Source organism: Trichechus manatus, unplaced genomic scaffold, assembly GCF_000243295.1.
Source record: "Trichechus manatus latirostris isolate Lorelei unplaced genomic scaffold, TriManLat1.0 scaffold00285, whole genome shotgun sequence".
In the NCBI taxonomy this organism is placed as follows: Eukaryota; Metazoa; Chordata; class Mammalia; order Sirenia; family Trichechidae; genus Trichechus; species Trichechus manatus.
In genome coordinates this window covers 410,048-436,716 of record NW_004444221.1, presented here as the reverse complement: position 1 = coordinate 436,716, position 26,669 = coordinate 410,048, and the positions used below count along the sequence as shown (strand labels likewise).

The window sequence follows — 26,669 nt, the reverse complement described above, 5'->3', positions numbered from 1 at the left end:
AAACAGGTCTTTTGCAGCAGATTTGCCCAATGCAATGTGTCATTTGATTTCTTGACTGCTGCTTCCATGGGTGTTGATTGTGGATCCAAGTAAAATGAATTCCTTGACAACTTTAATCTTTTCTCCGTTTATCATGATGTTGCGTATTGGTCCAGTTGTGAGGATTTTTGTTTTCTTTATGTTGAGGTATAATCCATACTGAAGTGGGTCTTTGATCTTCATCAGTAAGTGCTTCAAGTCCTCTTCACTTTCAGCAAACAAGGTTGTTTTGTGTCATCTGCATAACACAGGTTGTTAGTGAGTCTTCCTCCAATCCTGATGCCCCATTCTTCTTCATATAGTCCAGTTTCTCGGATTATTCGCTCAGCGTACAGATTGAATAAGTATGGTGAAGGGATACAACCCTGATGCACACCTTTCCTGACTTTAAACTGCACAGTATCCTCTTGTTCTGTTCAGATGACTGCCTCTTGATGTATGTACAAGTTCCTCATGAGCACAATTAAGTGTTCTGGAATTCCCGTTCTTTGCAACATTATCCATAATTTATTATGATCCACACAGTCGAATGCCTTAGCATAGTCAATAAAACACAGGTAAACATCTTTCTGGTATTCTCTTCTTTCAGCCAGGATCCATCTGACATCAGCAATGATATCCCTGGTTCCGCATCCTCTTTCTGAATCTGACTTGAATTTCTGGCAGTTCCCTGTCGATATACTGCTGCAGCCACTTTTGAACGATCTTCAGCAAAATTTTGCTTGCGTGTGATATTAATGATATTGTTTGATAATTTCCGCATTCGGTGGGATCACCTTTCTTGGGAATAGGCGTAAATATAGATCTCTTCCAGTCAGTTGGCCAGGTAGCTGTCTTCCAAATTTCTTGGCATAGACGAGTGAGCACTTCCTGCACTGCATCCATTTGTTGAAACATCTCGATTCGTATTCTGTCAATTCCTGGAGCTTTGTTTTTCACCAATGCCTTCAGTGCAGCTTTGATTTCTTCCTTCAGTACCATTGGTTCCTGCTCATATGCTACCTTCTGAAATGATTGAATGTCAGCCAATTCTTTTTGGCATAGTGACTCTTTGTGTTCCTTCCATCTTCTTTTGTTACTTCCTGAGTCATTTAATATTTTCCTCATAGAATCCTTGGCTTGAATTTTTTCTTCAGCTCTTTCAGCTTGAGAAATGCAGAGCATGTTCTTCCGTTTTGGTTTTCTAACTCCAGGTCTTTGCACATGTCATTATAATACTTTACTTTGTCTTCTCGGGCTGCCCTTTGAATTCTTCTGTTCAGCTCTTTTACTTCATCATTTCTTCCTTTTGCTTTAGCTGCTCGACATTCAAGAGCAAGTTTCAGAGTCTCTTCTGACATCCATTTTGGTCTTTTCTTTCTTTCTTTCTTGTCTTTTTAATGACCTCTTGCTTTCTTCATGTATGATGTCCTTGATGTCATTCCATAACGCGTCTGGTCTTCGGTCTTAGTGTTCAATGTGTTAATTCTATTCCTGAGATGGTCTGTAAATTCAGGTGGGATATACTCAGGTTGTACTTTGGCTCTTGTCGACTTGGTCTAATTTTCTTCAGTTTCAACTTGAACTTGCATATGAGCAATTGATGGTCTATTCTGCAGTTGGCCCCTGGCCTTGTTCTGATTGATGATATTGAGCTTTTTCATCATCTCTTTCCACAGATGTAGTCAATTTGATTCCCGTGTATTCCGTCTGGCGAGGTCCACGTGTATAGTCACTGTTTATGTTGGTGAGAAAAGGTATTTGCAATGAAGAAGTCATTGGTCTTGCAAAATTCTGTCATGCGATCTCCAGAATCAACCAAGGCCATATTTCCAACTACCCATCCTTCTTCTTTGTCTCCAACTCTTGCATTCCAATCTCCAGTAATTATCAATGCATCCTGACTGCATGTTCCATCAATTTCAGACTGCAGGAACCGGTAAAAATCTTCAGTTTCTTCATCTTTGGCCTTAATGGTTGGTGCATAAATTTGAATAATAGTCATATTAACTGGTCTTCCTTGTAGGCGTATGGATATTGTCCTACCACTTACAGTGTTGTACTTTAGGACAGATCTCGAAATGTTCTTTTTGACGACGAATGCAACACTGTTCCTCTTCAAGTTGTTGTTCCCAGCATAGTAGACCGTATGATTATCTAATTCAAAATGGCCAATACCAATCCATTTCAGCTCACTGATGCCTAGGATATCAATCTTTATGTGTTCCATTTCATTTTTGACAACTTTCAGTTTTCCTAGAGTCATACTTTGTACATTCCACGTTCCGATTATTAATGGATGTTTGCAACTGTTCCTTCTCATTTTGAGTCGTACGACATAAGCAAATGGAAGTCCCATAAGCTTGACTCCACCTACGTCATTAAGGTCGACTCTACTTTGAGTAGGCAGCTCTTCCCCAGTTGTGCTTTGAGTGCCTTCCAACATGAGGAGCTCATCTTTTGGCACTATATCAAAGAATGTTCCGCTGCTATTCATAAGGTTTTCACTGGCTAAATCTTTTCAAAAGTAGACTACTGGGTCCTTCTTCCTTGTCTTTCTTAGTCTGGAAGCTCAGCTGAAACCTGTTCACCATGGGTGACCCTGCTGGTATTTGAGTACCGGTGGCATAGCTTCCAGCATCACAGCAAGACGCAAACCCCCACACTACAACAAACTGACAGACACATTGGGGGAGACCCATTAGGAAGAAGAAAACTGCCAAAGTTATAAAGGTATGAACTAAGGCAGTGGCAGCCGTAGTGGAGAAGTAAGAAGTATGTAGAAATCTTATAGTTAGAAACAAAACAAAACTGCAACAATCAAGAAAGCAAACCAAAATGGACAAAAGCCAAACCACCCAGTCTCTTAAAAGGCCATTTATTCTTCATGTGCTCAGTTTTGGAAAGGATTTACCCATTGCCACTGAGTCGATTCTGACTCATAGTGACAATATAGGACAGAGTAGAACTGCCCCCTAGGGTTTCCAAGGAGTGGCTGGTGGATTGGAACTGCCATTGGAAAGGATTATTCATCTCTAATAATTCCCTTGAGAAGTATTGTCAACGGTCTTGGGGATGAGTACAATTATTCTATTTATCACAAAGTATGATAGAATACAAGTGTGAGAAACTATTTTCAGAATTTATCTTGTAACTTTCTATTTTGATGTAATTTCAATTGGGCAGAAAAGTTCAAGAGTAGCACCAGAAACTTCTGTATGCCCTTTACCCTGATTCTTTACTTGCGATAGGTGTTTAACTTTACACTGTTTACTTTTGCATTCGTTCTCTCTCCCTCCCTCCTTCCCTTCCTCTATCCCATATATACATTTACCAAAAACCAAACCTGTTGCCTTCAAGCCAATTCCTGCATATACATATGTCTGTATACATGTGTATCTGAACAATTTGAGGGTAACTTGAAGACATTGTGCTGCCTTTCTCCTAAATACTCATGCCGTGGAGTTGATTCCTACTCATAGCGACCCTATAGGGCAGAGTAGAACTGCCTCATAGGGATTTCAAGGCTGTAAATCTTTACAAAAGAAGACTGCCACATCTTTCTTTCATGGAATGGCTGGTGGGTTTGAACTGCAACCTTTCAGTTAGCAGCGGAATGCTTAACGATTGTACCACCAGGTCTTCTTTTCTCCTAAATACTTCAGTGTATATTCCTTTTTTTGAACATTTTATTGTGATTTAGGTGAAAGTTTACAGAACATATTAGTTTCCCAATCAACAATTTATACACAGCCTGTTTTGTTACATTGGTTGCAAACCCCTGAATGAGTCAGCACTCCACTCTTCCTGCCTAGGTTCCCAGTGTCCCTTCGCCCAGCTCTCCTGCCCCTACCTTCCTTCTGCACTTTGCTTTTGGGCAAATGCTGCCCTTTAGGTTTTGTATAGATGATTGTTCTGAGGTGTACGTTCCTCACTGGTGTTGTTTTTTTTATAGGCCTGTCTGTTGTTGCTATCAGTTGTAATTGACTCCATTGCAGTGAGCTATATAATGTGATCTCTGGGAGTGATTTCAGTTCCAAGTCTGAAGGGTGTCTAAAGGCTATAGTCTTAGGGGTTCCAAGAGTCTCTATCAGACCAGTAAGTCTGATTTTATTTTTGAGTTTGAATTCTATTCTACATTTCTCTTCCACTCTGCCAATGATCTATTATCGTAGTCCTGGTCAGAGCAGTAACGGTAGCCAGGCACCATCTAGTTCTTCTGGTCTCAGGCTATTGGAGACTGGTTCATGTGATCTGTTAGTCCTTTGGACTAATTGTTTCCTTGAGTCTCTGGTTTTCTTCACTCTTCTTTGCTCCAGACAGGAAGAGACCAAGTGTTATATCTCAGATGGCCACTTGCAAGATTTTAAGACCCCAGTTGCTACTCACCAAGGTAAGATGTATCTGTATGGATTATGATATGCCAATTGACCTAGGTGTTTGCCGAGACTATAGTCCCTAGCCCTTAAGCCCAGTATCTCAGTCCCAGGAAGTATATGGTTATGGCTGAGTTTTCATGACTGTGTCCCCTGTGCGCACTATTGCATACATGGGTATATTTGCAACATGTACACATATATATGTACGTAGGTGTACTTACATATGCCCTCCCACCCCCTGTTCAGTTTACAAATCTACATATATAACCACTTGTACATTATTGTTTGTTATTAGTGTTGTTGCAGGATTATATATGTATTAGTATTTACTGCTGTTGTCTTTTGTGTACCTTTCAGTGTCTTCTTTTACCTTGATTATGTTATGCTGACTCCCCCCCATATAGTGTATTATCTCTCCCTTTGCCAAAGTTAGTACACATCTACTATTTAGTTGGTCCCCCCTCCCCTCATCCCTGGTAACCATCAAAGAATGTTTCTGTCTATGTGAAAACCTTTTCTTAACTTTTTATAACAGTGGTCTCATATAATATTTGTCCTTTTGTGATTGACTTATTTCACTCAACATAATATTTTCCAGTTTCATCTGTATTGTGAGATGTTTTGTGGATTCATCATTATTTGTTAAAGTTGCATAGTATTCCCTTGTGTGTATGTACCACAGTTTGTTTATTCATTCATCTGTTGATGGGCACTTATGCTATTTCCACCTTTTTGCTATTGCAAATAATGCTACAATGAACATGGGTATGTATATGTCTATTCATGTCACGGCTCTTATTTCTCTAGGTTGTATATACCTAAGAGTGGGATTGCTGAATCATATGGTATTTCTATTTTTAGCTTTTTGAGGAAGTGCCATATCATCTTTCATACTGGTTGTACCATTTTACATTTCCGCCAGCAGTGTATGAGAGCTCCAATCTCCCCACAGCCTTGCCAGCATTTGTTGTTTTCTGTTTTATTGATCAGTGCCATTATTACTGGTGTGAGATGGTATCTCATTGTAGTCTTGAATTGCATCTCTCTAATGGCGAGACTTTGTCTCATGTGCTTTGGACATGTTATCAGGAGGGACCAGACCTGGAGAAGGACATCATGCTTGTAAGGTAGAGGATCAGCAAAAAAGAGGAAGACCCACGAAGAGATGGATTAACACAGTGGCTGCAACACTGGGCTCAAACATAGCAAACATTGTGAGGATGGCACAGGACTGGGCAGTGTTTTGTTCTGTTGTACATAGGGTCACTGTGAGTCAGAACCAACTCAAAGGCAACTAACAACAAACAGCAACAATGGCTAATGATCGCAAGCATCTCTTCATGCATTTGTTGGCTGTCTGAATGTCTTCTTTGGTGAAGTGTCTGTTCATTGTCCTTTGCCCATTTTTTAATTGGGTTGTTTGTCTTTTTATTGTTGAGTTGTTGGAGTTTTCTATAAATTTCAGCGATTAGACCCTTGTCAGATATGTCATAGCCAAAATTTTTTTCCCCAGTCTGTGTGTTCTCTTTTCACTCTTTTGGAAAAGTCTTTTGATGAGCATAACTATTTGATTTTTCAGGAGGTTTATTTCTTAAGGACAAGAATATTCTTTAACCTAATCCAAATGTTACCATCAAAATTAGGAAATTTTAAAATTATACAATGATGTTATCTAATCTACAGTTTTTAATCAAATGTCAAAAATCGTCCCAGTAATGTCCTTTTCTTTTTCCCCCAGTCTAAAATTTAATCATAAATTTAGTTGTCTTGATTCTAGTCTTTTAACCAGGGATAATTCCTCAGGCTATCTTTGTCTTTTCTTGACTATGTATTGTTTTTATAACCTTTTAAATTTAGAATAGTTTTAGATTTACAGAAAAGTTGTGAAGATAGTACAGAGAGTTCCTGTATATCCTGTGGCCAGTTTCTCTAAGATCAACGTTTTACATAGCTATGGTACATTTCTCACAGCTAAGAAACCAACATTGATACATTATTATTAACCAAATATTTGGATTTCATTTGTTTTTCCACTGATATCCTTTTTCTGTTCAGGATTCAGTCCAAGATACCACATTGAATTTAGTCATGTTTCCTTAGTCTCTTCTTAGCTCTCAGTCTATTTTTATGAGCCTGACAGTTTTGAGGAATACTGATTAGGTATTTAATAGAATATCCCTGTATTTGGTTTTGTCTGATGTTTCTTATGGTTAGATTGGAGTTGTATGTTTGGGGCAAGACCACTGAGGTGAAGTTCCCTTCTCATCACATTATATCAGGAGTACATGATATTAACATGGTTTATCACAGGTCATGTTACCTTGATCATCTGTCTAACGCAGTGTTTTCCAGATTAAAATTGCTCAACATAATGGTATATTATTATTATTTTATCTTTGTAGTTCTGTCACTTCTTGGTTTATATATTTTTGAGCTGTAGTGGATGCATACAGGGCTGGGATTATTGTATCTTCCAATAATTGAAACTTCAGTCATTATACAGTAACTTTCTGGCAATCCTTTTAGATTAAAAATTTGCCTTTTCTGCTATTAATATAAGTATACTGGCTTTCTTTATGGTTAGATTTTTTTCCCTAGTATATAGTTCTTTTTTTTGAATTTTCTAAATCCTTAAATTTAAATGTCTATTGTAAATGAGCCTAAGGATTTATATGTATATATATATAATGATGATCTTTGTTTTAATCTGGAGCATTTAGTTCATTTACATTTACTTTAGTAACTATTTCTCTGGAATTATTTCCATCACCTACTTAGCACTTCTCATCTGCCCCGCACTTCCTTTCTTTGTTTTTCCTTTCGTTTCTTTTGAGTTGAATGGATTTTAAAGGCATCTTTCCATATTTGCTCTTTTTTAACCTTGATGTTGTAAAATTCTTTTTTTTTTTTTTAACGTGGACTCTTAGAAGTTTCTAAGTAATTTAACCAATTTGATTTATTCACTTTGTTACTTCCTTCCTGAACAATAGATGAACATCAGAAGACTTTAACTTAAAATCTCACCCTCCTGGTTAATGGTATAATTATCATTTGTATTCCCTATTTTATTTTTTAACATTAGCATTACTTATTTATATTCAGTATTTATTAAGATTTGTCCATAGTTATCCAAATACCCATATTTCCTTTGCTTTTCTTATTATTTCTTCTTTTATCTCAGACTTTCTATGTGTGATCATTTTCCTTCAGGTTGAAATCCACACTTAGAATTTCCCAAGGAAGGAATCGGCTGTAAATTCACTCAGTTTTTGTTTGAAAATATATGCAGTTTATGCTTGCTCTTAAGAGATATACACTACTTTAAACTTGAAACCAAAATATCCCCTGAAGTCATCTTAAAACCAAGTAATAGTTTAGCTTAACTAGTACAAAGGCCTGCCTTGAGCATTATGCTCTTTTAAGAACTATCTATATGGGATTAAATGATAACAGCAACTCAAAACATTAAATACCTTAGGGGGCAGTGAGTTTATGTTAATGAGGGGGAGGAACAACTCAGAAAAGGAGGGTGAAAATGATTGCACAACTCGAAGAGTGTTATCAATGTCACTAAATTGTACGTTTAGAAACTGTTGAATTGGTATATGTTTTGCTGTGTATATGCTCAAAGACAATAACAAAATAAATAAAATTTAGAAAAAAAAAGATACACACTGGGTGTTCAATTCTAGGTTGACAGTTATTTTCTTTCAAACCATTGAAGATATTTTTTCAGTTGTCTTTCAGATTCCCGGATTGCTTTTGAGTAATCAGCTCTTGGTTTAATATTCTTGTATTTGTAGTTGATCTGTCTTTTCTCTCTGACTCCTTTGAAGATATGTTCTTCATCTCTGGTGTTTTGCCATGTCACTATCATGTGTCTAGGTATGACTTATTTTTATTTATGCTTCTTGTGATTCATTGGACTTCCTAACGCTGGGCATTAATGTTTTTTTCCACCAGTTCTAGAGTATTCCCAGCTGTTATCTCTTCAAATATTGCATCTCCACTATTCATTCTTTCTTCTCCTTCTGGAACTCTGATTGGACCTATGTTAGACCTTATGGGTAAAATTATGGATAATTTCTTCATGTTCATCACTCAGTTTACTAATTATCTCTTATAATGTGTCTAATCTGCTGTTACATTAATCCACTGAGTTTTATATTATATGGTTATTTTTATTATTTATTTCTAGAAACTATTACATTTTTTTTCAAATATTCTTGGTTATTTTATAGTTCTTTGCTAATTACTCATATTTCCATTCTTTTTAATTTTATGCATATATACATACTTACATTTTGTTTAAGGAGCTCTGGTGGTGCAGTGGTTAAAGAGCTTGGTTGCTAACTGAAAGACTGGTGGTTCGAACCCACCAGCCGCTCCACAAGCAATCTGCTTCAGTAAAGATTTACAGCCTTGGTAACCTTACAGGGCAGTTCTACTCTGTCCTGTAGGATCACCGTGATTCCAACTTGACTTGATGGCAGTGGGTTTGATTTTTTTATATTTTGTATACTGCATCTAATATTTCCAGTATCCTAAGTCTTTGTGTCATTCTCCAACCTGTTGTTTCTGGAGACTAATTTATTATGCACTTTCCATAAGTGTTTTGTGATATATTAAAAAGAGTATACAGATAGAGAGATGGGTGGGTAGGTAGGTAGATAGATCGATCAATCTATAGATAGATCGATAGATGATAGGCAGGCGGGCAGACTGACTGACAGGCAGGCAGACAGACTGACAGGCAGGCAGGCAGACAGACTGACAGGCAGGCAGACAGATAGACAGACTGACAGGTGGGCAGACAGGCAGGCAGACAGACAGACTGACAGGCAGACAGACAGACTGGCAGGCAGGCAGACAGACAGACTGACAGGCAGGCAGACTGATGGATAGGCAGACAGACAGATTGACGGATAGGCAGACAGACTGATGGATAGGCAGACAGACAGACAGACCAATAGGCGTACATACAGACAGACCAATGGATAGGCAGACAGACAGACAGAACAATGGATAGGCAGACAGACTGATAGACAGACAGACCGATAGATAGGCAGACAGACTGACAGACCGATGGATAGGCAGACAGATATAATATTTGTGTGTGTGTGTGTTTGTGCATGTGTGTGTGTGTGTGTGTGTGGTGTTGTTAGGTGCCATTGAGTCAGTTCCAGCTCATAGTCATCCTTTGTACAACAGAACGAAACACTGCCCAGTCCTGCACCATCCTCACAATCGTTACTGTGTTTGAGCCCATTGTTGAAGCCACATATACGTGTGTGTGTGTGTATGTCTACTTAAATATATATATTTAAACTTTAATCTGAGACTGTTTTGAGATGTAGTTTGAAGGTGAACTCTTCTAGGAAGTATTTATATTTACCAAGCATCTTATGATCACTTGAATTAAACAGAATTTTTGGTTTCTTGAATTAAACAGAATTTTCGGTTTGAAGTTTTGTAACTACCCAAAGCAAAAAAGAACCAAACCAGTGGCCATCGAGTCAGTTCCAACTTACGGCATCCCCACGTGTTGCAGAGTAGAACTGCACCCCATAGGATTTTCATGGCTATGACTTTTGGAAGCAGATTGCCAAGCCTTTCTTCTGAGGCACTCTTGTTGGCTTTGAACCATCAACCTTTCGTTTAGCAGCTGAGTCTTTAACTGTTTGTGCCACCCAGGGACTCCTTGTAACTATCCAGGTAGTGCAAATTAAGGTAGTAAACATGGTTAAGAGCTGAATTATTACAATAATTTTTTTCTTTCATTCATCACCAAGTTTTAAGGCAGGGATTTATTTTGAAGGCCCTTCCAAGGTGAATGTTTATATCTATTTCATGCTACAATAAAACAATATAGTTATTGGAATCCAAGTTTTTTGCTGTGGGTTGCCCATTTATTGAACTGCCTACCTTGTGAATTCCCCCTTATTTTTCTCTCATCTTTATTCCCTGAGTAGCCATAAAAACTGAAGCTTAAGCTCAAATTCGCCAGTGTTTAGCTCTGCTTATCTTACTGGCTTTCCATCTTCAGCTTCTGATTGGTTCTTTCTTCATCAGAGCATCTATAAAGACCTTTTGCATATTTTATTCAACATTTTTTAAGTGTTTTCAAATAGATGTTCTGTCAGAGTGTTTAGCTTGCCATAATACTAGAAATATAAATCTTGTGATTCACAGGTACAAGGAAGAGAAGGTACAGCTAGATTAGAAAAATTAACTGATTAAGGATGCTAAAATTCAAGTATATGATATTGTAAGAAAAAATGTGCAACCTTAAATTAATTGAACTCTTAGTCATGAAGACCTAGAGAAAATGAAGATCCTGACATGTGCAATTACCCTAATAGGCAGTAAACAGATGGTAGAGACAAGATTTTGTGGTAGGTATTTCCCTGCAAAAGCTATGAGATGACATTTTTAGCTCAAAACTGAGTAATCCTCTACAGAAAAAAATTTGAGAATAGGGAGAAAGAAGGGATAGAGCAGTTTTAGAGCAACTACAAGTTATATTTACATATTTACAACTCAGAATAGGTTAACTCTCTGTTCTTTCACCTTGTTCCTGGTCAAGTTACTCTAAGACTCCAATTTCCCTATACATGGAGAGCAGGAGGTTGTGTGTTTATTGTATGTATGTTGGCATAGATTATCAAGAATGAATTATATTCTTAAGGAGAAAAAACAAACAAACATTTGTTGGGCTCTGAAGTCCACAACTTATGGTTTGCTATAACATTCTGCAGCACACAGAAGAATCTGGGCTATGATTTGTGATAGGACCAAAGAACCATGAAAAGTACCGTTAGAACATTAAGATTACTTGTTGGAAGCTTCTCATGGATTTGTCTCTATATTCTCTGGTGTGAAGTTGGGAACCATGTACATGCCTTGCATATACCTAGTGAACTTTGCTCTTGGCTTCAAGTAGAAGCTATATGAGCATATATACACCGGGGATATGTGGAAAGAAAATCGAGTGGGAGTGGGTTTTTTTGCTTAATTTTGCTTATATATTATATATATTTGCTCATATGTTGAACAAATATATAGATATTTAATTTTGTTGGTTTACAGAGGTTTAACCCATGAATTTTGTTGTCACAAAACTTATAATCAACTTGAGAAAAAAAAACATAAAAATATGTTATTATAACAATTTAAGAATAATTGAATGTTAAACCTTGTGGTAATGATGCTAAGTACAATAGGAATTGAGAGAAGGCTGAGCTTTGTGTGAGACTGGGGTAAGACTTCCTGGAATAAATGGAACCATAGCTGGGGACTTGGAAATGCTCAGGCAGAACAAGGATCAGTTTACAAGTTACGGCATGTCAGGACATAAGAATGAACACAAGGAGGAAATAAGCACAAATAAGTAACCAGCTTGATGAAAGGATAGGGAAGTAGTGAAAACCAAAATTAGGAATAGGGTTTAATTATATAGAAAACTTAGAAACCATGGAAGAAAGTTTATATTTCACATCCAATCTTTAATATGGAGCTATTGAAGCTTCTTGGGCAGAGGACCAGCGTGTTGGAAGTCATGTTAAAAGACAGTGTGATGGTTGCACAGTGTCATGAATGTAATTAATGTCACTAAACTGTATGCATAAAAATGATTAAGTTGGCAAATGTTTTATTATGTATATTTCACCACATAATAAAAAAAAAAAGACATTAAAAAACTTGGGCTTCCAGCACTAAAATCATTCCCGAGGCCAACTCTTCAGTCAAAGATTAGGCTGGACTATGGAACATAAAATGATACTCATGAAGAGTGTCCTTCTTAATTCAAGTAGATACATGAGACTAAATGGGTAGCTCCTGTCTGGAGGTGAGATGAGAAGGCAGAGAGGGTCAGGAGCTGGTTGAATGGACACGGGAAGTCAGGGGTGGAAAGGAAGAATGTGCTATCACAGTATAGGGAGAGCAATTAGGGTCTCATGACAATGTATGTATAAGTTTTTGTATGAGAAACTAACTTTAATTCTAAACTTTCACTTAAAGTATAACAATAAAATAAAATTAAAAAAATTAGGCTTCATAGGGAAGTGGGGATTTATAGGATAGACTCAAAATGGTTAAGACTGAGAAAACGTTCTAGTAGGGACAAACTAATCTATTAGTAGTATGTTCTTTGTTTAGTTACCAAAATATATATATATATATAATATAATACATAATATTAATATGAAAATATCAATGTGTTTATATTTTTTAGAGGGATTCCAGGGAAGAAATGTGGTACTATCATACTTACAGCAGAGGAATTAAATTGTTGCAGGGTAAGTAAGTATTTCTTCAGTTTAAAAAATATTTCTAGTACTTCTCAGAAATATTTCTGAAACAGTATTTAAATAATTAGTTCTCAAGTAATTTTAGCAAAAAATAAAACTATGTTGCATAATTCTAAAATCCATAAAACATCAATGTAGATATTTAGCCCTTTGACTATATTTTGTGTATATTTTAACCAGAGAAACTACATTACATAGGCCAAAAAAAGATAACCAGTTATTTTAACAATCTTTCTAAAGAATAGAAATTATTAAATTAAAACCTAATGTCAACACCATATTTTTAGGCATTAGGATAAGGAATCACCAATTGTTCCAGTCAGTTCAATTCTTGCAAAAATTTTGAAGATTTATATGTGATTATGAAAGAAAATGCGTAGTTACTTGAGTTTTAGTGCCTTCAAATAAAACATACTTGTTTTTTTCATATTTCTAATTGGATTCCATTCACATTTGAAGAGAGGACCAGCCACCACTATAGATAGGAACATGACTACTTAGAGTGCATAGTCTGTATTTTTAGAAAACTGCTATTTTTAGTTGATTTGCTGCTATACTGATTGACTCATATTCAGTGATTTCACTGTCGCCAAGAAATGAGGTGATAGCTGTGACACTCCACAAGGGAAGTAATGATGGCTGTCTGAATCTGAAGGCAGTATAATGTGTTTTATGTGGCCCAGTGGTTCTTTGGGAATTGTTATTTCCGGGAAAAAAAAAAGTTTGTCCTAGATTATATGTCTCGGGTTTTTTATCTAGATTTCTTGCTTCATGATATTAGGAACAGAGAATACTAACAATTTAATAGTTTAACATTGGCCATAAAATAAAAATTTTTATATCGGGACCTATAATTTATTTTATTACTTTAGTTTGTAATTTTAATCTCCAGAGGTTTTCTTCAGCTAACTACTGTGGATTTATACATATAATATGTTTCTGAGACAATGTGGTCAGAGCACTATATTATATTCCAAGTGATTACATATCTTTGGGATGTTGGGGAAAAAAAAGAGTGAGATAACAATGTTGTTGTTGTTAGGTACTGTCAAGTCAGTTTCGACTTATAGCGACCCTCTGTACAACAGAGCAAAACACTGCCTGGTCCTGTGCCATCCTCACAGTTGTTGCTATGTTTGAGCCCATTGTTGCAGCCACAGTGTCAATCCATCTCCTTGAGGGTCTTCGCCTTTTTCCTGACTCTTTACTTCCCCAGTAATGATGTCTTTCTCCAGGGACTGGTCCCTCCTGATAACATGTCCAAAGTACATGAGATGAAGTCTCACCATCCTTGCTTCTAAGGAACATTGTTGCTGTACTTCTTCCAAGACAAATTTGTTTGTTCTTCTGACAGTCCATGGTATTTTCAGTATTCTTCGCCAACACCATAATTCAAAGGCATCAATTCTTCTTCTGTCTTCCTTATTCATTGTCCAGCATTTGCATGCATGTGAGGCAATTGAAAATACCATCGCTTGAGTCGGGCACATCTTAGTTCTCAAAGTGACACTTTTGCTTTTCAACAGTTTAAAGAGGTCTTTTGCAGCAGATTTGCCCAGTGCAGTACGTCATCTGATTTCTTAATTGCTGCTTCCTTGGGCGTTGATTGTGGATCCAAGTAAGATGAAATCCTTGACAGCTTCAGTCTTTTCACCATTTATCATGATGTTGCTTATTGGTTCAGTTGTGAGGATTTTTGTTTTCTTTACGTTCAGATAACGATAGGAAACTATAATAACAAGCTTGTGGAGAGAATTAAATAAGAACATTAGAATTTAAGTAGTTAAAAAGGCCTTCAAATTAACACTTCCCTATTCCTCATTCTCCATTATCTTTGGGCAAGTCATAGCCACATGAGTCTCTGATTTCTTGTCTGTTAACTACCCAGAACCTACCTGCAATATAACACAGTGAAAGATCATCAGACTGCAGTTGAATTTTGGTTTTACTGCTAATTTGTACTTCACTTACCAAATCACTCAACTGCTCTGAGTTTAATTTCCATATTTGCAGGGAAAAAAATTGTAAACCAGTCACTAGACTGTTAAGAAATTTTCCAGCTCTGATAAACTATGACCATAACATTAAATTTGCTAATATAATGTAGATGGAAGCATTGTATATGTATTAAAAATGCCTTTCAAAAGTCATGTAATTATTTAAATATAGAAATATTATCTACATTCCTGTTTTTCAGCTAAAATGGCACATTGATATGTCTTTTAGTTATTTCACCTAATAACCTTTTATACTTTTTGTCTCTAAATTTGTATATTTGTATGATAGTGTGTGTTTTATATAACGAGGGAGGGAAAAGAAGAATCTGTTCAGGGTCAATAAGAAAAATTCTTTATGGTGACATTAACATGCCATTTTGTCAAGGTCTTGAGTTCATTAAGATGATTTTGTATAAATATGCCAATGCACACGTTATCGTCAGTTCAATTTCTCAAAATGGAATTGAGAGACCAAGGGCACAGACTGCATATTAAATATCTTCCCCTTTCATTTCTATTGTCTTGGTTGGAAAGATACGAAAAATTCTTCTAAAGCTTCCATGCAGATGAAATAGAATCTGTTACTTAGTGACCAAGGTCCTCCCCTTCTCCTTTTTACTACTGAAGCACTAAGAACATTTGGATTTATCTTTCAATAGGTAAACATATATGTCCCATATTCATAAAATATAGAGCTAATATTTTTAATGAGTATGATCTAAGTTTATCTTTCATTTCTTATGTTCCAGTCTTAGCTACAGCTTTACCAATTATTAGCATCTTTATTAATACTTATAAACCTTGGTATAATATTACATTACTATGCTAGTATGGTAGAATATACAAGTGAATTCAAAGAAATGTTTATAGTTACTTCAGAAGAGACAATGTCTTCTTTTTTTTTATTTATTTTATTGTATATTTGGCTAAAGTTTACACAGCACATTAGTTTCCCACATAACAATTTCTATACATATTGTTCAGTGACATTGGTTACATTTTTCACAACGTGTCAGCATTCTTATTATTTCCATTGTTGTTAAAGAGCACAGTACTCCCGGATGATACTATTTATTTTAGGAGCCAGTCTATTATTTGGCTAAAAGGTGACCTCCAGGAGAGGCTGCAGTTCTAAGTTTAAAGGGTAACTCAGGGCCACAGTCTTGGGGATTCCTCTAGTCTCTACTGGTCCAGTAAGTCTGGCCTTTTTTAGAAATTTGAGGTTTGTTCTATATTTTTCTCTGATTCTGTCTGGGACCATCTCTTGTGTCCCTGGTCAGAATGGTCATTAGTGGTAGCTGGGCACCATCTAGTTCTTCTGGCATCAGGATAGATGAGGCCTTGGTTCCTGTGGGCTATTAATCCTGTTGACTAGTTTCTTCCTTGAGTCTTTGAGTTCCTATTTTCTCTTTTGCTCCAGATGAGTATAGACTATTAGTTGTATCTTGACGACTCACAAGCTTTTAAGATCCCAGATGCTGCTCACCCAGCTAGGATGTAGAACAATATCTTTATTAACTATGTTATGCCAGTTGACCAAGTTGTCCCCTGAGACTATGATCCTAAGCCTTCAAACCCAGTAAACCAATCCTGTGAGGTGTTTGGTTATGTCTAGGAAGTATCCATAACTGTGCTTCCTATGTGCTTTATTATATATTTGAATACATATGCAGCACACACAAACCTGTACATACATGTCTACAGATACACCTATATATGCACGTCCATATACTCACATGTTCCTTCCTATACACATATATGCGTACATATCTACCTATGTAACCACCCACCTATTTTTTGGTTATTATTACTATGGTTGTAAAATTGTATATATTATAGCGTTTATCAAAATTGTCCTTTATTGTTGCATACTTCTTAGTGTTATCATTTACCTTGGTCAAGTTGTGCAGACTTCACTCATATTGGGTATTTCCTTTCCCATCAACAAAAATAACAAGTGTCTACTATCTATGAAGTGATTCTCCCTCCCTCTCCCTCCCTGGTAACCATCAAAGAATGTTATTCTCTGTATATACCTACCTATTCTTGTCCTTATATGAAAGTGAAACCATGCAATATTTGTCCTTTTTTAAAGACAGTATCTCCTTATTTACATTTTAGGGTAATTTAAAAATATCAGAAATTATCTTTTAGAATTTTGAATAATTTTATATTACATTTAACACCATATAAAGCTACATTTTCTTTTATTTAAAACAAGTTGTCAGTTATTAACTTGTTGTACAATGAGCATAGGCTTTGGAGTCAGAACACCTGAATTTAAATCTTGTCTCTTTCACTATTCAGCTGAGAGAAGTTATATTCTTGGCACTTTAATTTCTGCGTCTGCAAATTGTTCTTATTCTTCCTCAGATGGTTTTTCTGTAAGAAAAAAAAAAAAAAAACAGACAAAGAAAACTCTGGCCTTTGCCTTTAATAGACACATAATTCTTGAGAAAGACGAACATTAATGAGATGACTATGCAGTTAAATATATGTCATGATATGTCATAAGGATTTAAATATATTATGAGAGAGTACGATGTGGCATCTAATTTATATTGGAGAGGTGGTCCCTACAGGCTTCTTTGAGATAGTGACATTTAAGCTAAGACCAAAAGAATGAGTAGTGGTTTGCCAAAGTAGGAATTCCAGGCAGAGGGCACAGCTTGTGTAATGTTCTAAGGTGGAAAAGAGTGAGTATGTCTGGTGTGTGATAGCGAGCAGTAAGGAGTTAGGGGGTGATTGAAGTAAAACTGCCAGGTGAAGGTGGAAAAAGCTCATCCAAGCCTCTTTCACGTTGGGCTTTGTGGGCCATTCTAAAGATTTAGTATTGTATCCTAAATGCAATGGGAAACTTGGAAGTGTTTTAAATTGTGAGCAACATGATTTCTTTCATGTTTGAAGAACATCATTCTGACTGCTGAATGGAGAAAGGTTTGGATAGTTTCAAAAGTAGAAATGCGAGGAAGGAGCCAATGCCACTGCACTTGCTCAGGTGAGGTTAGTGTCAACTAAGAGCTGAAGGGAAATGTTTTAGAGGTAGAGTGGTGCAGCTTGGTGATGGTTTGGATAAAGCGCAAGGGAAAGGGAGAAACCAAAGATGGCTTCTTTGAGCGGTTAGGTCAGTAGTGATGCCACTAATTGAGCTGAGAAAACTGTAGGAGAAGCAAGTTTAGGGATAGATATTAAATATGCTTAGTTTTGAACTTGCAAAACATCCAAGTAGATTTTTATAAATCCAAGTGGATTTTATAAATAGGAAGTTAGTTATACTGGATTAGAGCACTGAAGAAAGATTTTAAAAATTTATCAGGTGACATTAAGTGTGAGAATTAAAAAAAAGAAGAAAAACACCTTTGCAAAGATGTTTGTGTATTTCTAAAAATAAATAAATGCTTTTTTTTAATTCCCAAAATTAGATTTCTTTGTATGGGTAGAATTCCTGCTAAATTATTAACCAGAGTAATTGCAAAAACATTTTCCCCCCAAGGTTATATAATTCAGTGCCTTGAGGAAATTTTTTATTTTGAATCAGTTATTCACTTTGCAAACCTTAAGGAATATAATTTGGAAAACTAAAACTTGTTATTAAGTTTAACAATGAGAATATGAAAATTATTGTTTCAATATTTAATCTCTTTGAGTCTTATTAACAATCAATTTGAAGTATACACATTTCATTTATCTAGTATGCATTTTAAGTATGTCAGAATATTTCTTGGGAATTTGTATTATGGTCCAGGTGCTTTGGGAGAATGTCTTTAAAAAGAATGACTTATTCTACAGCAAAAACAATGTCGTTGGAGTTGTCCCCATGATCTTAGGAAACATTCTCTCCCAACGGTATTTATTGTATGTGGAGATGAAAGGGTGTTCAAAAAACACAACACAGTCTTTCCTTCTCAGTCCTGCCCTTCATTGTGTAGTTAGTTCATCCAAGATGATTCTCTCACTGCTTGCGCCTTAATGGATGGGGTAGCAAATTTTGATCTATAAACCTCAAATTTGAAAAGAAAACAATCATGGTAGAGCAGTTTGAGGTGATAGTGATGTCTATATTGTTCTTACCTTTGTTCTTGTTTAATTTTTCTTAAAATGTATATCTTTGCTCGGTCTGGCTAGAAGAGTATTTCCTGCACTATTATGAATGTTCCTCTGAAGGAAGTTACCAATTTTGTATACTAAATAATAATGTGAACTGACACTAAAATGATGCTTTTGAAAATAAGAAATGTAAATTATGAACTTTCCAAGGCACAAAATGTCTTATTCATTTTTCCATTCCTCGAGTTTAGCTTGAGTATTGCTTGAGAAATGTTTGTTAAGTGAGTAAATGAATGAATGAATCTTTTGTATAGTGTTCTGGAATTACTAAACAGATATAATGAGAATTTTAAGTAGATGCTTAATAATTGCTTGACTCTACAAAATAAGGATGTGGTGAATGAGAGAGTGCTATTTTAGTAATCGCTAACATTTTCACCAAATGGTATTTAAAACTGTGGCCTCCTAATTTAATCTGAATTACTTAGACCTTCCACCTCTTTCCAAAAATTTTAGCATCTCCCTGCAGTTTAAAACAAAAACTAAGACACTGATTTTAATTTTTAAATTACTACATATTTTCTATTTTTAAAATACTTATCCTGCTTATTTGATTGTTTAACCTCCTTGAATTATGATACCCCAACTTATTTTCCTTTAAGCTCAATCATGTAGATTTTGAATACTTGAGTATATAGCTTGATAAAAGTGATTTATCTGGCATAATAATTACACAAATATACAATTTAAAATATAGATAAAAATGAAGGTACTTTACTTGAAGTCCAATATTACAGAAATTATTTTAAAATATAGTTATGGAGACAATGGTGTACTTGTGTATAATTAAGGAGTCGCCCCACTAGATTATAAACAGTGTGGCCAGAGTTTATATTTGTCTTTCTTCCCATTGTATGCTCAACATGTAAGATATAGTAGATGCTTAGTAAACAGCCTATGTGTACCTGAATGACTGAAGAAGTGAATGAAGATGCTGTATTATAATAGTGCCTACCTATTGTCATCTAGGAAACCCTGGTGGTGTAGTGGTTAAGAGCTACATCTGCTAACCAAAAGGTCAGCAGTTTGAATCTACCAGGTGCCCCTTGGAAACTCTATGGGGCAGTTCTACTCTGTCCTATAGGGTCACTATGAGTCGGGATAGACTCAACGACAACAGGTCTGGTTTTTTTGAATCGTCATCTAGGGAGTAACTGGGTAGTGCAAACGGTTAAAGCACTCGACTGCTAACCAAAAGGTTGGAGGTTCAAGTCCACCCAGAGGCACCTCAGAAGGCCTGGCAATCTACTTCCGAAAAATTAGCCATTGAAAACCCTATGGAGCACAGCTCTACTCTGTCATACATAGAGTGAGTCAGAGTCTACTTGATGACAACTGGATGATGATAATGAGTGTCATCTAGCTTAATATCACTCTTAAGGGGGAAAACATTAAAGGATTTTAAAAAATAATACTACTGTGACTAGAATTAAAACTTGCAGAGTCGATTTTTTACTATCTCACAGTCCTTTACAAAACAATTTTATGTTGTCTGGGACTCTTGCATACTTTTCCATTTGCATTAAAATGGCAAATTTGGTTTTTTGTCAAGTCTTGCTTGTGGTTTGCAGTTTCTAGGTATTTGTAGCCCAGAATTTAAGCTGTTTTATTAATTTTGTTTTTAGGATGCTGTTTTGATGCAATTTTGTGCAAACAAATTGGACAAGAAGGACTTCTTTGGAAAATCTGATCCTTTTCTTGTATTTTATCGAAGTAATGAAGATGGCAGGTAGGTTTATCTTTTGTGTATTTTAACTCTATGATAAGAATGATATTTGAATTATTTTTTGCAGAATCTCATTAAACTGATAAATGAAGTAAAATGTTTTGGTATTTTAAAAATTGATGCGATTTTTGCATTGCAATAACAATGTGTAATTTTATGTGTTTTGCTTGGTATTTAAAATGAATGATTCTCAATTTCATAGAAACATTTCTGATATACTTTTCATAAAATATTGCCTTTATAGTATATAGTAATTACACTTTTCTGGAAACCTAAAATGCTGAAACTAATGTATTTTGTTATAGAATTAAACTTGAACCTTTTACTTGAGAAGAGAAGTAAATTTTATGGGCCCTGGTGGCACAGTGGTTAAGCATTTGACTGCTAACCAAAAGGTCGGCAGTTTGAATCCACCAGGCGCTCCACAAAGATGTGGCTGTCTACTTTGGTTAAGATTTACAGCAGTTCTACTCTGTCCTATAGGGTCACTAAGAGTCGGAATCAACTCAAAGGCAGCTTTTTTTTTTTTTTAAATGCTATAGTTTTTTTCTAATGATATCTAATTTTAAATAAAATTTTTACTATATTCTAGCAACTTGAATATTTTTTGCCAGTAGGGAATAGACTGATTTTTGTGTGTTTGAAAATGTACCCATGGGTTTTAGCATAGATTTCAATTATATAATTTAATACATATGACTCTAACATTAAACATATTTGACTGTCATTTTCTTTGATTCACACTGTACTGTTAGTATTTGTGGAAAAGTTTACTGATTAAAAATGTGGTCTAAAGCTCTTGCCTGGATTTAAATTATAACCTTGCTACTTAATAGCCATGGGACCATGGACAGTTTATTTAACCTTTGTAAACCTTAGTTTTCTCGTAAGAAAATGGGGTAATAACAATACTTACTAAATAGGGTTGTTGAGAAGATTATGAGTTACTACACAAAAAAATACTTAAAAGCATGTCCGACACCAGAAAAGAACATATAAGTTAATTATTATTTTTCATTATTAATAGTATCTAATAATATAATGTTTTCATTTTTTGTTTCCCTTAACTATTTATAACAAAGCAATAGCTAAAGAAGGAATATTGTTTGGAAATTTAAAAGAGAAAGAAATAGAATGAAAAAAATGTCACTATTACTACACTTAATAAAGTTATACATGTTAACATTAAGTAATAAGTATATAAAATATCACATTGTCTTATTTACTTAGTGCTGCCATAACAGAAATACTACAAGTGGGGGACTTTAAAGAACACAAATTTATTTTCTCACAGTTCAGGAGGCTAGAAATCAGAATTCAGTGCGTGGCTCTAGGTAGATGTTCTTCCTTGTTTATTTCAACTTCTAGTAGCTGCCAGCAATCTTTGGAATTCCTGGTTTGTAGATACGTCTGTCACCTGTCTTCCTCTTCTCCTTGTGTGTGTCTCTGTATCAAATCTGGTCTTTTATAGCTCAAAAAGGATTTGGTTTAGGATCCACCCTACCCTAGTGTGGCCTCATTAACATAACAAAAGAAGAACCTTATTTCAAAACAGGGTCATATTTACAAGTACAGAGGTTAGAATTACAATGCATATTTTAGGGGTACATAATCCAATCCATAACATACATATATACAAATAGGAAGTTTGCTACTTAAAGTTAATACACTGAGCAGCATAAAATGATGCTTTACTTATCATGGAATTTTTATTGATGCAGCTATAGGACAGCTGTAGGATATTTTAGTTATGGTGCCATATTATTGGGTTTTGTGTACTTCCCTTCTATTTTGGTAGTAAAATTGTCAGAATATCTTTTGCAACTGAACACTATTTTTATCAATATGAAAAAGGCTCCTCCTTTCTGAACTACTTTTTCCCTGAATTTTCTATTTTTATTTATTTAGTTTTCTTTAAAGATTCTTTAAAAATTATATAAAGAGTAGTTATAAAATTATAGAATTTTAGTTTATCACACATTTTTTGCTACTGGTGAGACTTTTATTAATACTTTTATTTTTTTTATAAGAAAAAAGCATTGTGCTTATAAAAATGATACTAATTTTTTATTATATAAAATCTAAGTATTAAGAAAAAAGTACATTATTATATAAAATCTAAGTATTAAGAAAAAAGTACAACTTATCCAAATTTCAAATCATTTAAAGACAACTATTACTAAAATTTAATAAGCCTCAACACACACACATTTTCTGTTTTGTTTTGATGAGTTTTGAACGAGTAAAGTAAAAATGCTTTTACTCCTCATATTTTACCTGTAAGTCTCTATTTTTAACTAAGAGTTTCAGCTTTATTTTTTTTTGTTGTACTTTAAGTGAAAGTTTACAATTCAAGTTAGACTCTCCTACAAAAATTTATACATACATTGTTATGTAACCTAATTGCTCTCCCTATATTGTGACAGCACACTCCTTTCCACCCTGGATTTCCCATGTCCATTCAACCAGCTCCTGACCCTCTCTGCCTTCTCATGTCACCTCCGGACAGGAGCTGCCCATTCAGTCTTGTGTATCTACTTGATTTCAGCTTTATTTTTAACATTTGAAAAAGTGCCTGCTATATAGTGTGTTGGATGCTAATTTTAAAATATACAATAAAAACATAATTTTATTAGAAGCATTAATTTTAAAAAATTAATAATATATGATTTTGAATTATTTTCTTGCTTTCAAGTTTATTTAGTAATTTTCCTGGTATTCATGAGGTAAGAATAATTTTCCTTTGGAATAGCTGGTTTTCATAAATGACACTTTGTTTAAATTACTTTAATATAGATGATTTCTATAATAAAGGAAATATTTTTCTTACAATAATATTTGTAATACACACACACTTATATTTATATAGCAATACTCCTGAATATTAGAAAAAGCTACATCACATTCCTATCAGAATTTTCACTAGTTACATGAGTACTGAAATTCTTACTAGTGCGATTGTTCGGTCTATATCATATCTAATGCATTACAAGTGAGAATGATTAATAGGAGACAAATGACTACCTGGTTTATAAATATCTTACTAAAGAAGAGTCACTTTCTTAAGAAGAATATGAAGTTTCAAGTGTCAAAGTATTTAATGACTGCCACTGGTGATGCTAGGAATATGACAGGGATTTTGATTCAACCATAAGTGAAGAGGCCAAATATTCAGTGGAGCCCTGGTGGTATAGTGGTTAAGAGCTCAGCCGCCAACCAAAAGGTTAGCAGTTTGAATATACTGGCCACTTCTTGAAAACCTTATGGGGCACTTCTACTGTGTCCTATAGGGTCACTATGAGTCAGAATCAAGTAAACTGTTGAATGTATTTGTTTGAAGATGGTTGGTCAGACCAACCATCTTTCTCTCTCTCACTCTCGTCTGCCTACCTACCTATCACCATACCAAAGACTTTCTATGTACTAGAATATGATATAGAAGAAGAAGAGAAATCCACTTTTGTAGATTTTTAGGAATGTACTGAATTAATTATGAGAGGAGACAGATGCCTGTTTCTAAAACAACCAGCGTGTTGTGTCTTCCCATAATTGGGTCCCTATGGATTTTTTAAAACTCTTTTTCTATATTTTTGACAGTCCTCATTTTTTCTGTCTGTGTTTTTTTTCCTGCCTACTTCTTCCCTATCCCCTTTGCTTTCCTTCCCTCTGCTTTCTGTGTCTTGATTGCCCTTTTCAGAGTCCTCTCTGTCTCCCCTCTATCTTTCAATGCCTTTTACTCCCAGTAGTTCCTAAATTGGTTCAGGTGAGTCAACTCTGAGAACATTTGACCACAGATATGTTCTCCTGAGCTCTGTCAATTTAGTGACATGAGCTTCCTTCGCTGGGCTAGAATACTACAGAGAAGAAGATGATGCTAATGTTGTAAGTCTTGCAATGAATGATCACTGGATCTCTTTATACTATATTTCTATCCCATCTCTTAATAGAAACAAACCCCCTTGCCTGAGAGGAGGAGAATGGGCCCACAGGGTTTTCAAAATGAGACCATTTTCTTGTGGAGGTTAGATGCAGTATGTTCACTCTGGTATTTATGTACTATTTCCATGTTGTGTGACTGATAGAGAAATCCCTGCATTTGGAACACCATGACTAAGTTCTTTGTGAGGACTGGGTTTTTTGGTATTTGTTCTTACCAAGATCAGTTTATATGTTTTGTAACTCATGAACTGCTGCATAAATTCACATTAGGCAAGAACATTTCCAGGAGCTGATGGATATATGAAGATTACATAGTTTGGTGGAAACAACAATGAAATTTGAACTAGAAAACCAAGTTTAAGGCTTCATAGAGTCTACTCCTAATTAATTGTGTGCTTTTGAATCGCTGTCTTCCTTCCTTTTAGTAGTTCTTTAGCTATTCAGAGCCAATAGTTTAGATAAAGAGAGAACCACATACTGAGTGGTCTTACTGTTAACTGATGATGCTAATTTTAAGTGTAATGTCCAGCAATCCTACTTCTTATCCTTAATGCATCAATTTTCTGTCTCCCAGACATTTCAGTACTTCTGCCCGTTTTCCCCCTTTGCTGATGATCATGCTTCCTGTTTCCTGAGGAAACAGAAGCAGTCAGAGCATTTCCTTATGCTCCCATCACAACATCTACCTGTGTTCTCTGCCATCCCAATGGTTCCTGCAGATTGGCTATCTGTGCTTCCAAGGCTAACTTCTCCACTGATGCCCTAGATCCCCTCCACTCTCACCTACTCAAAGACATTGCTCCAGCCTTTCTCTTTCCCTCATGCATCAGAAATTGTTTCTTCTCTACTGGATCTTTTCCTTTAACATACAACCTTGCTGTTATTTTTTTGTTTATTTTTCATTTTGAAAAAATAAAGTAATTAAGTAACAAATCCTTTGCTTGACTGATCATTCCTCTAAAGCTATCCCCAATTTCTCTAGTTCTCTTTACAGCTAAATTCCTCAAAAATGTTGTTTACACAGTCTTTCTCAGTTTTCTTCTCTCTTTCTTAAATTCACTCCAACCAGGTTTTTGTCCCAGTATTCCCACAAACCTGTTCTTCTCAGGGTTACTGATGACCTCGATATTGTTAGTGGCCTGTGGTTATTTCTCACATGCATTTTCTGTGTCATTGTGTCCTCACATTTTTTGTAGAGCTTATTTACAAAACAGCCTTAAGATTTATTGAATATGGACAGGCTTTTTAAAATAAACTTATTGTAAAATTTTATTGCTTTATATTATAGTGAGCTAATCCTTAAGCATTTAAAATCATATAACTCTTCTTGTTAAATGATAATAGAAGCAACAGAGGGACTGGCAACATTTATTCTGCAAAAAAGAAAGAGGAGTGCATATGAAAACAATGTGCCATGACTGAATCATGAAAATAACTGAAAACATTTTTTTTTTACAGTTTTACAATTTGTCATAAAACGGAAGTTGTCAAGCACACTCTGAATCCTGTATGGCAAGCGTTCAAGATCTCAGTCAGAGCCTTATGTAATGGAGATCATGACAGGTAAAATACATGACAACTTTTCTGAAGGTTTTGAATATTCAGACCACAAAGTTTTGTGGTTTCTTTTCTGTGTATTCAAGAATCTAAGAAAAAATAAAAAAGAAATTAATTAAGCTGATGTTTTTGCCTATGTAAATATGTATTTACAAACTTGTGGCTGATTTATTTAAAATTTTTCTAATATTGTTTTTAATCCATGTTGATTTGGGGAAGAGGAAATATTTGGCCAATTAAAATTTGGTAAACTGACTGATTTTTAAAAAATTAAAATGTGTAAAGTGTCAAAAACATATTGAATACTTGTTTAATGTGTAACTTAGTATTCAAAAGTCACTCCAGAATTTTCATTGCCTCAGGGTTTTCAAATGGTATAGTATCCTTCCATAGTGGAATAAGTAGGTATACAAGAGGTACAAGATTATGACTAGGTATATTATCAACCCAGTCACATTCTTGAAATTGCTTTTTGGTATACCTTTTCTCCTGGTTGCTAACTCATAGAAGTTCCAAGGATGTGTACCAGTGAGATTCTGTTGTTTTACAAGTATTACAAGTCGCTGGGCCCTGATAGTCTTCCAACAATGTATCTGAAGATTACTTAATATCAAAGTTTTTTTCTATTACTTTG

At 35.2% G+C, this 26,669-nt stretch overlaps 1 protein-coding gene across 1 annotated transcript in view; it reads left to right on the top strand.

Annotated features, from left to right (window-relative positions):
• The window catches only part of CPNE8 (copine 8), a 255,234-nt gene that overhangs the window by 127,529 nt on the left and 101,036 nt on the right, over positions 1-26,669 (top strand). Inside the window, exons 7-9 of the mRNA XM_004390125.1 lie at positions 12,634-12,697; positions 20,439-20,542; positions 25,937-26,041. Of these exons, the coding sequence (XP_004390182.1) occupies positions 12,634-12,697; positions 20,439-20,542; positions 25,937-26,041 (273 nt within the window). The remainder of the gene's footprint in view (positions 1-12,633; positions 12,698-20,438; positions 20,543-25,936; positions 26,042-26,669) is intronic.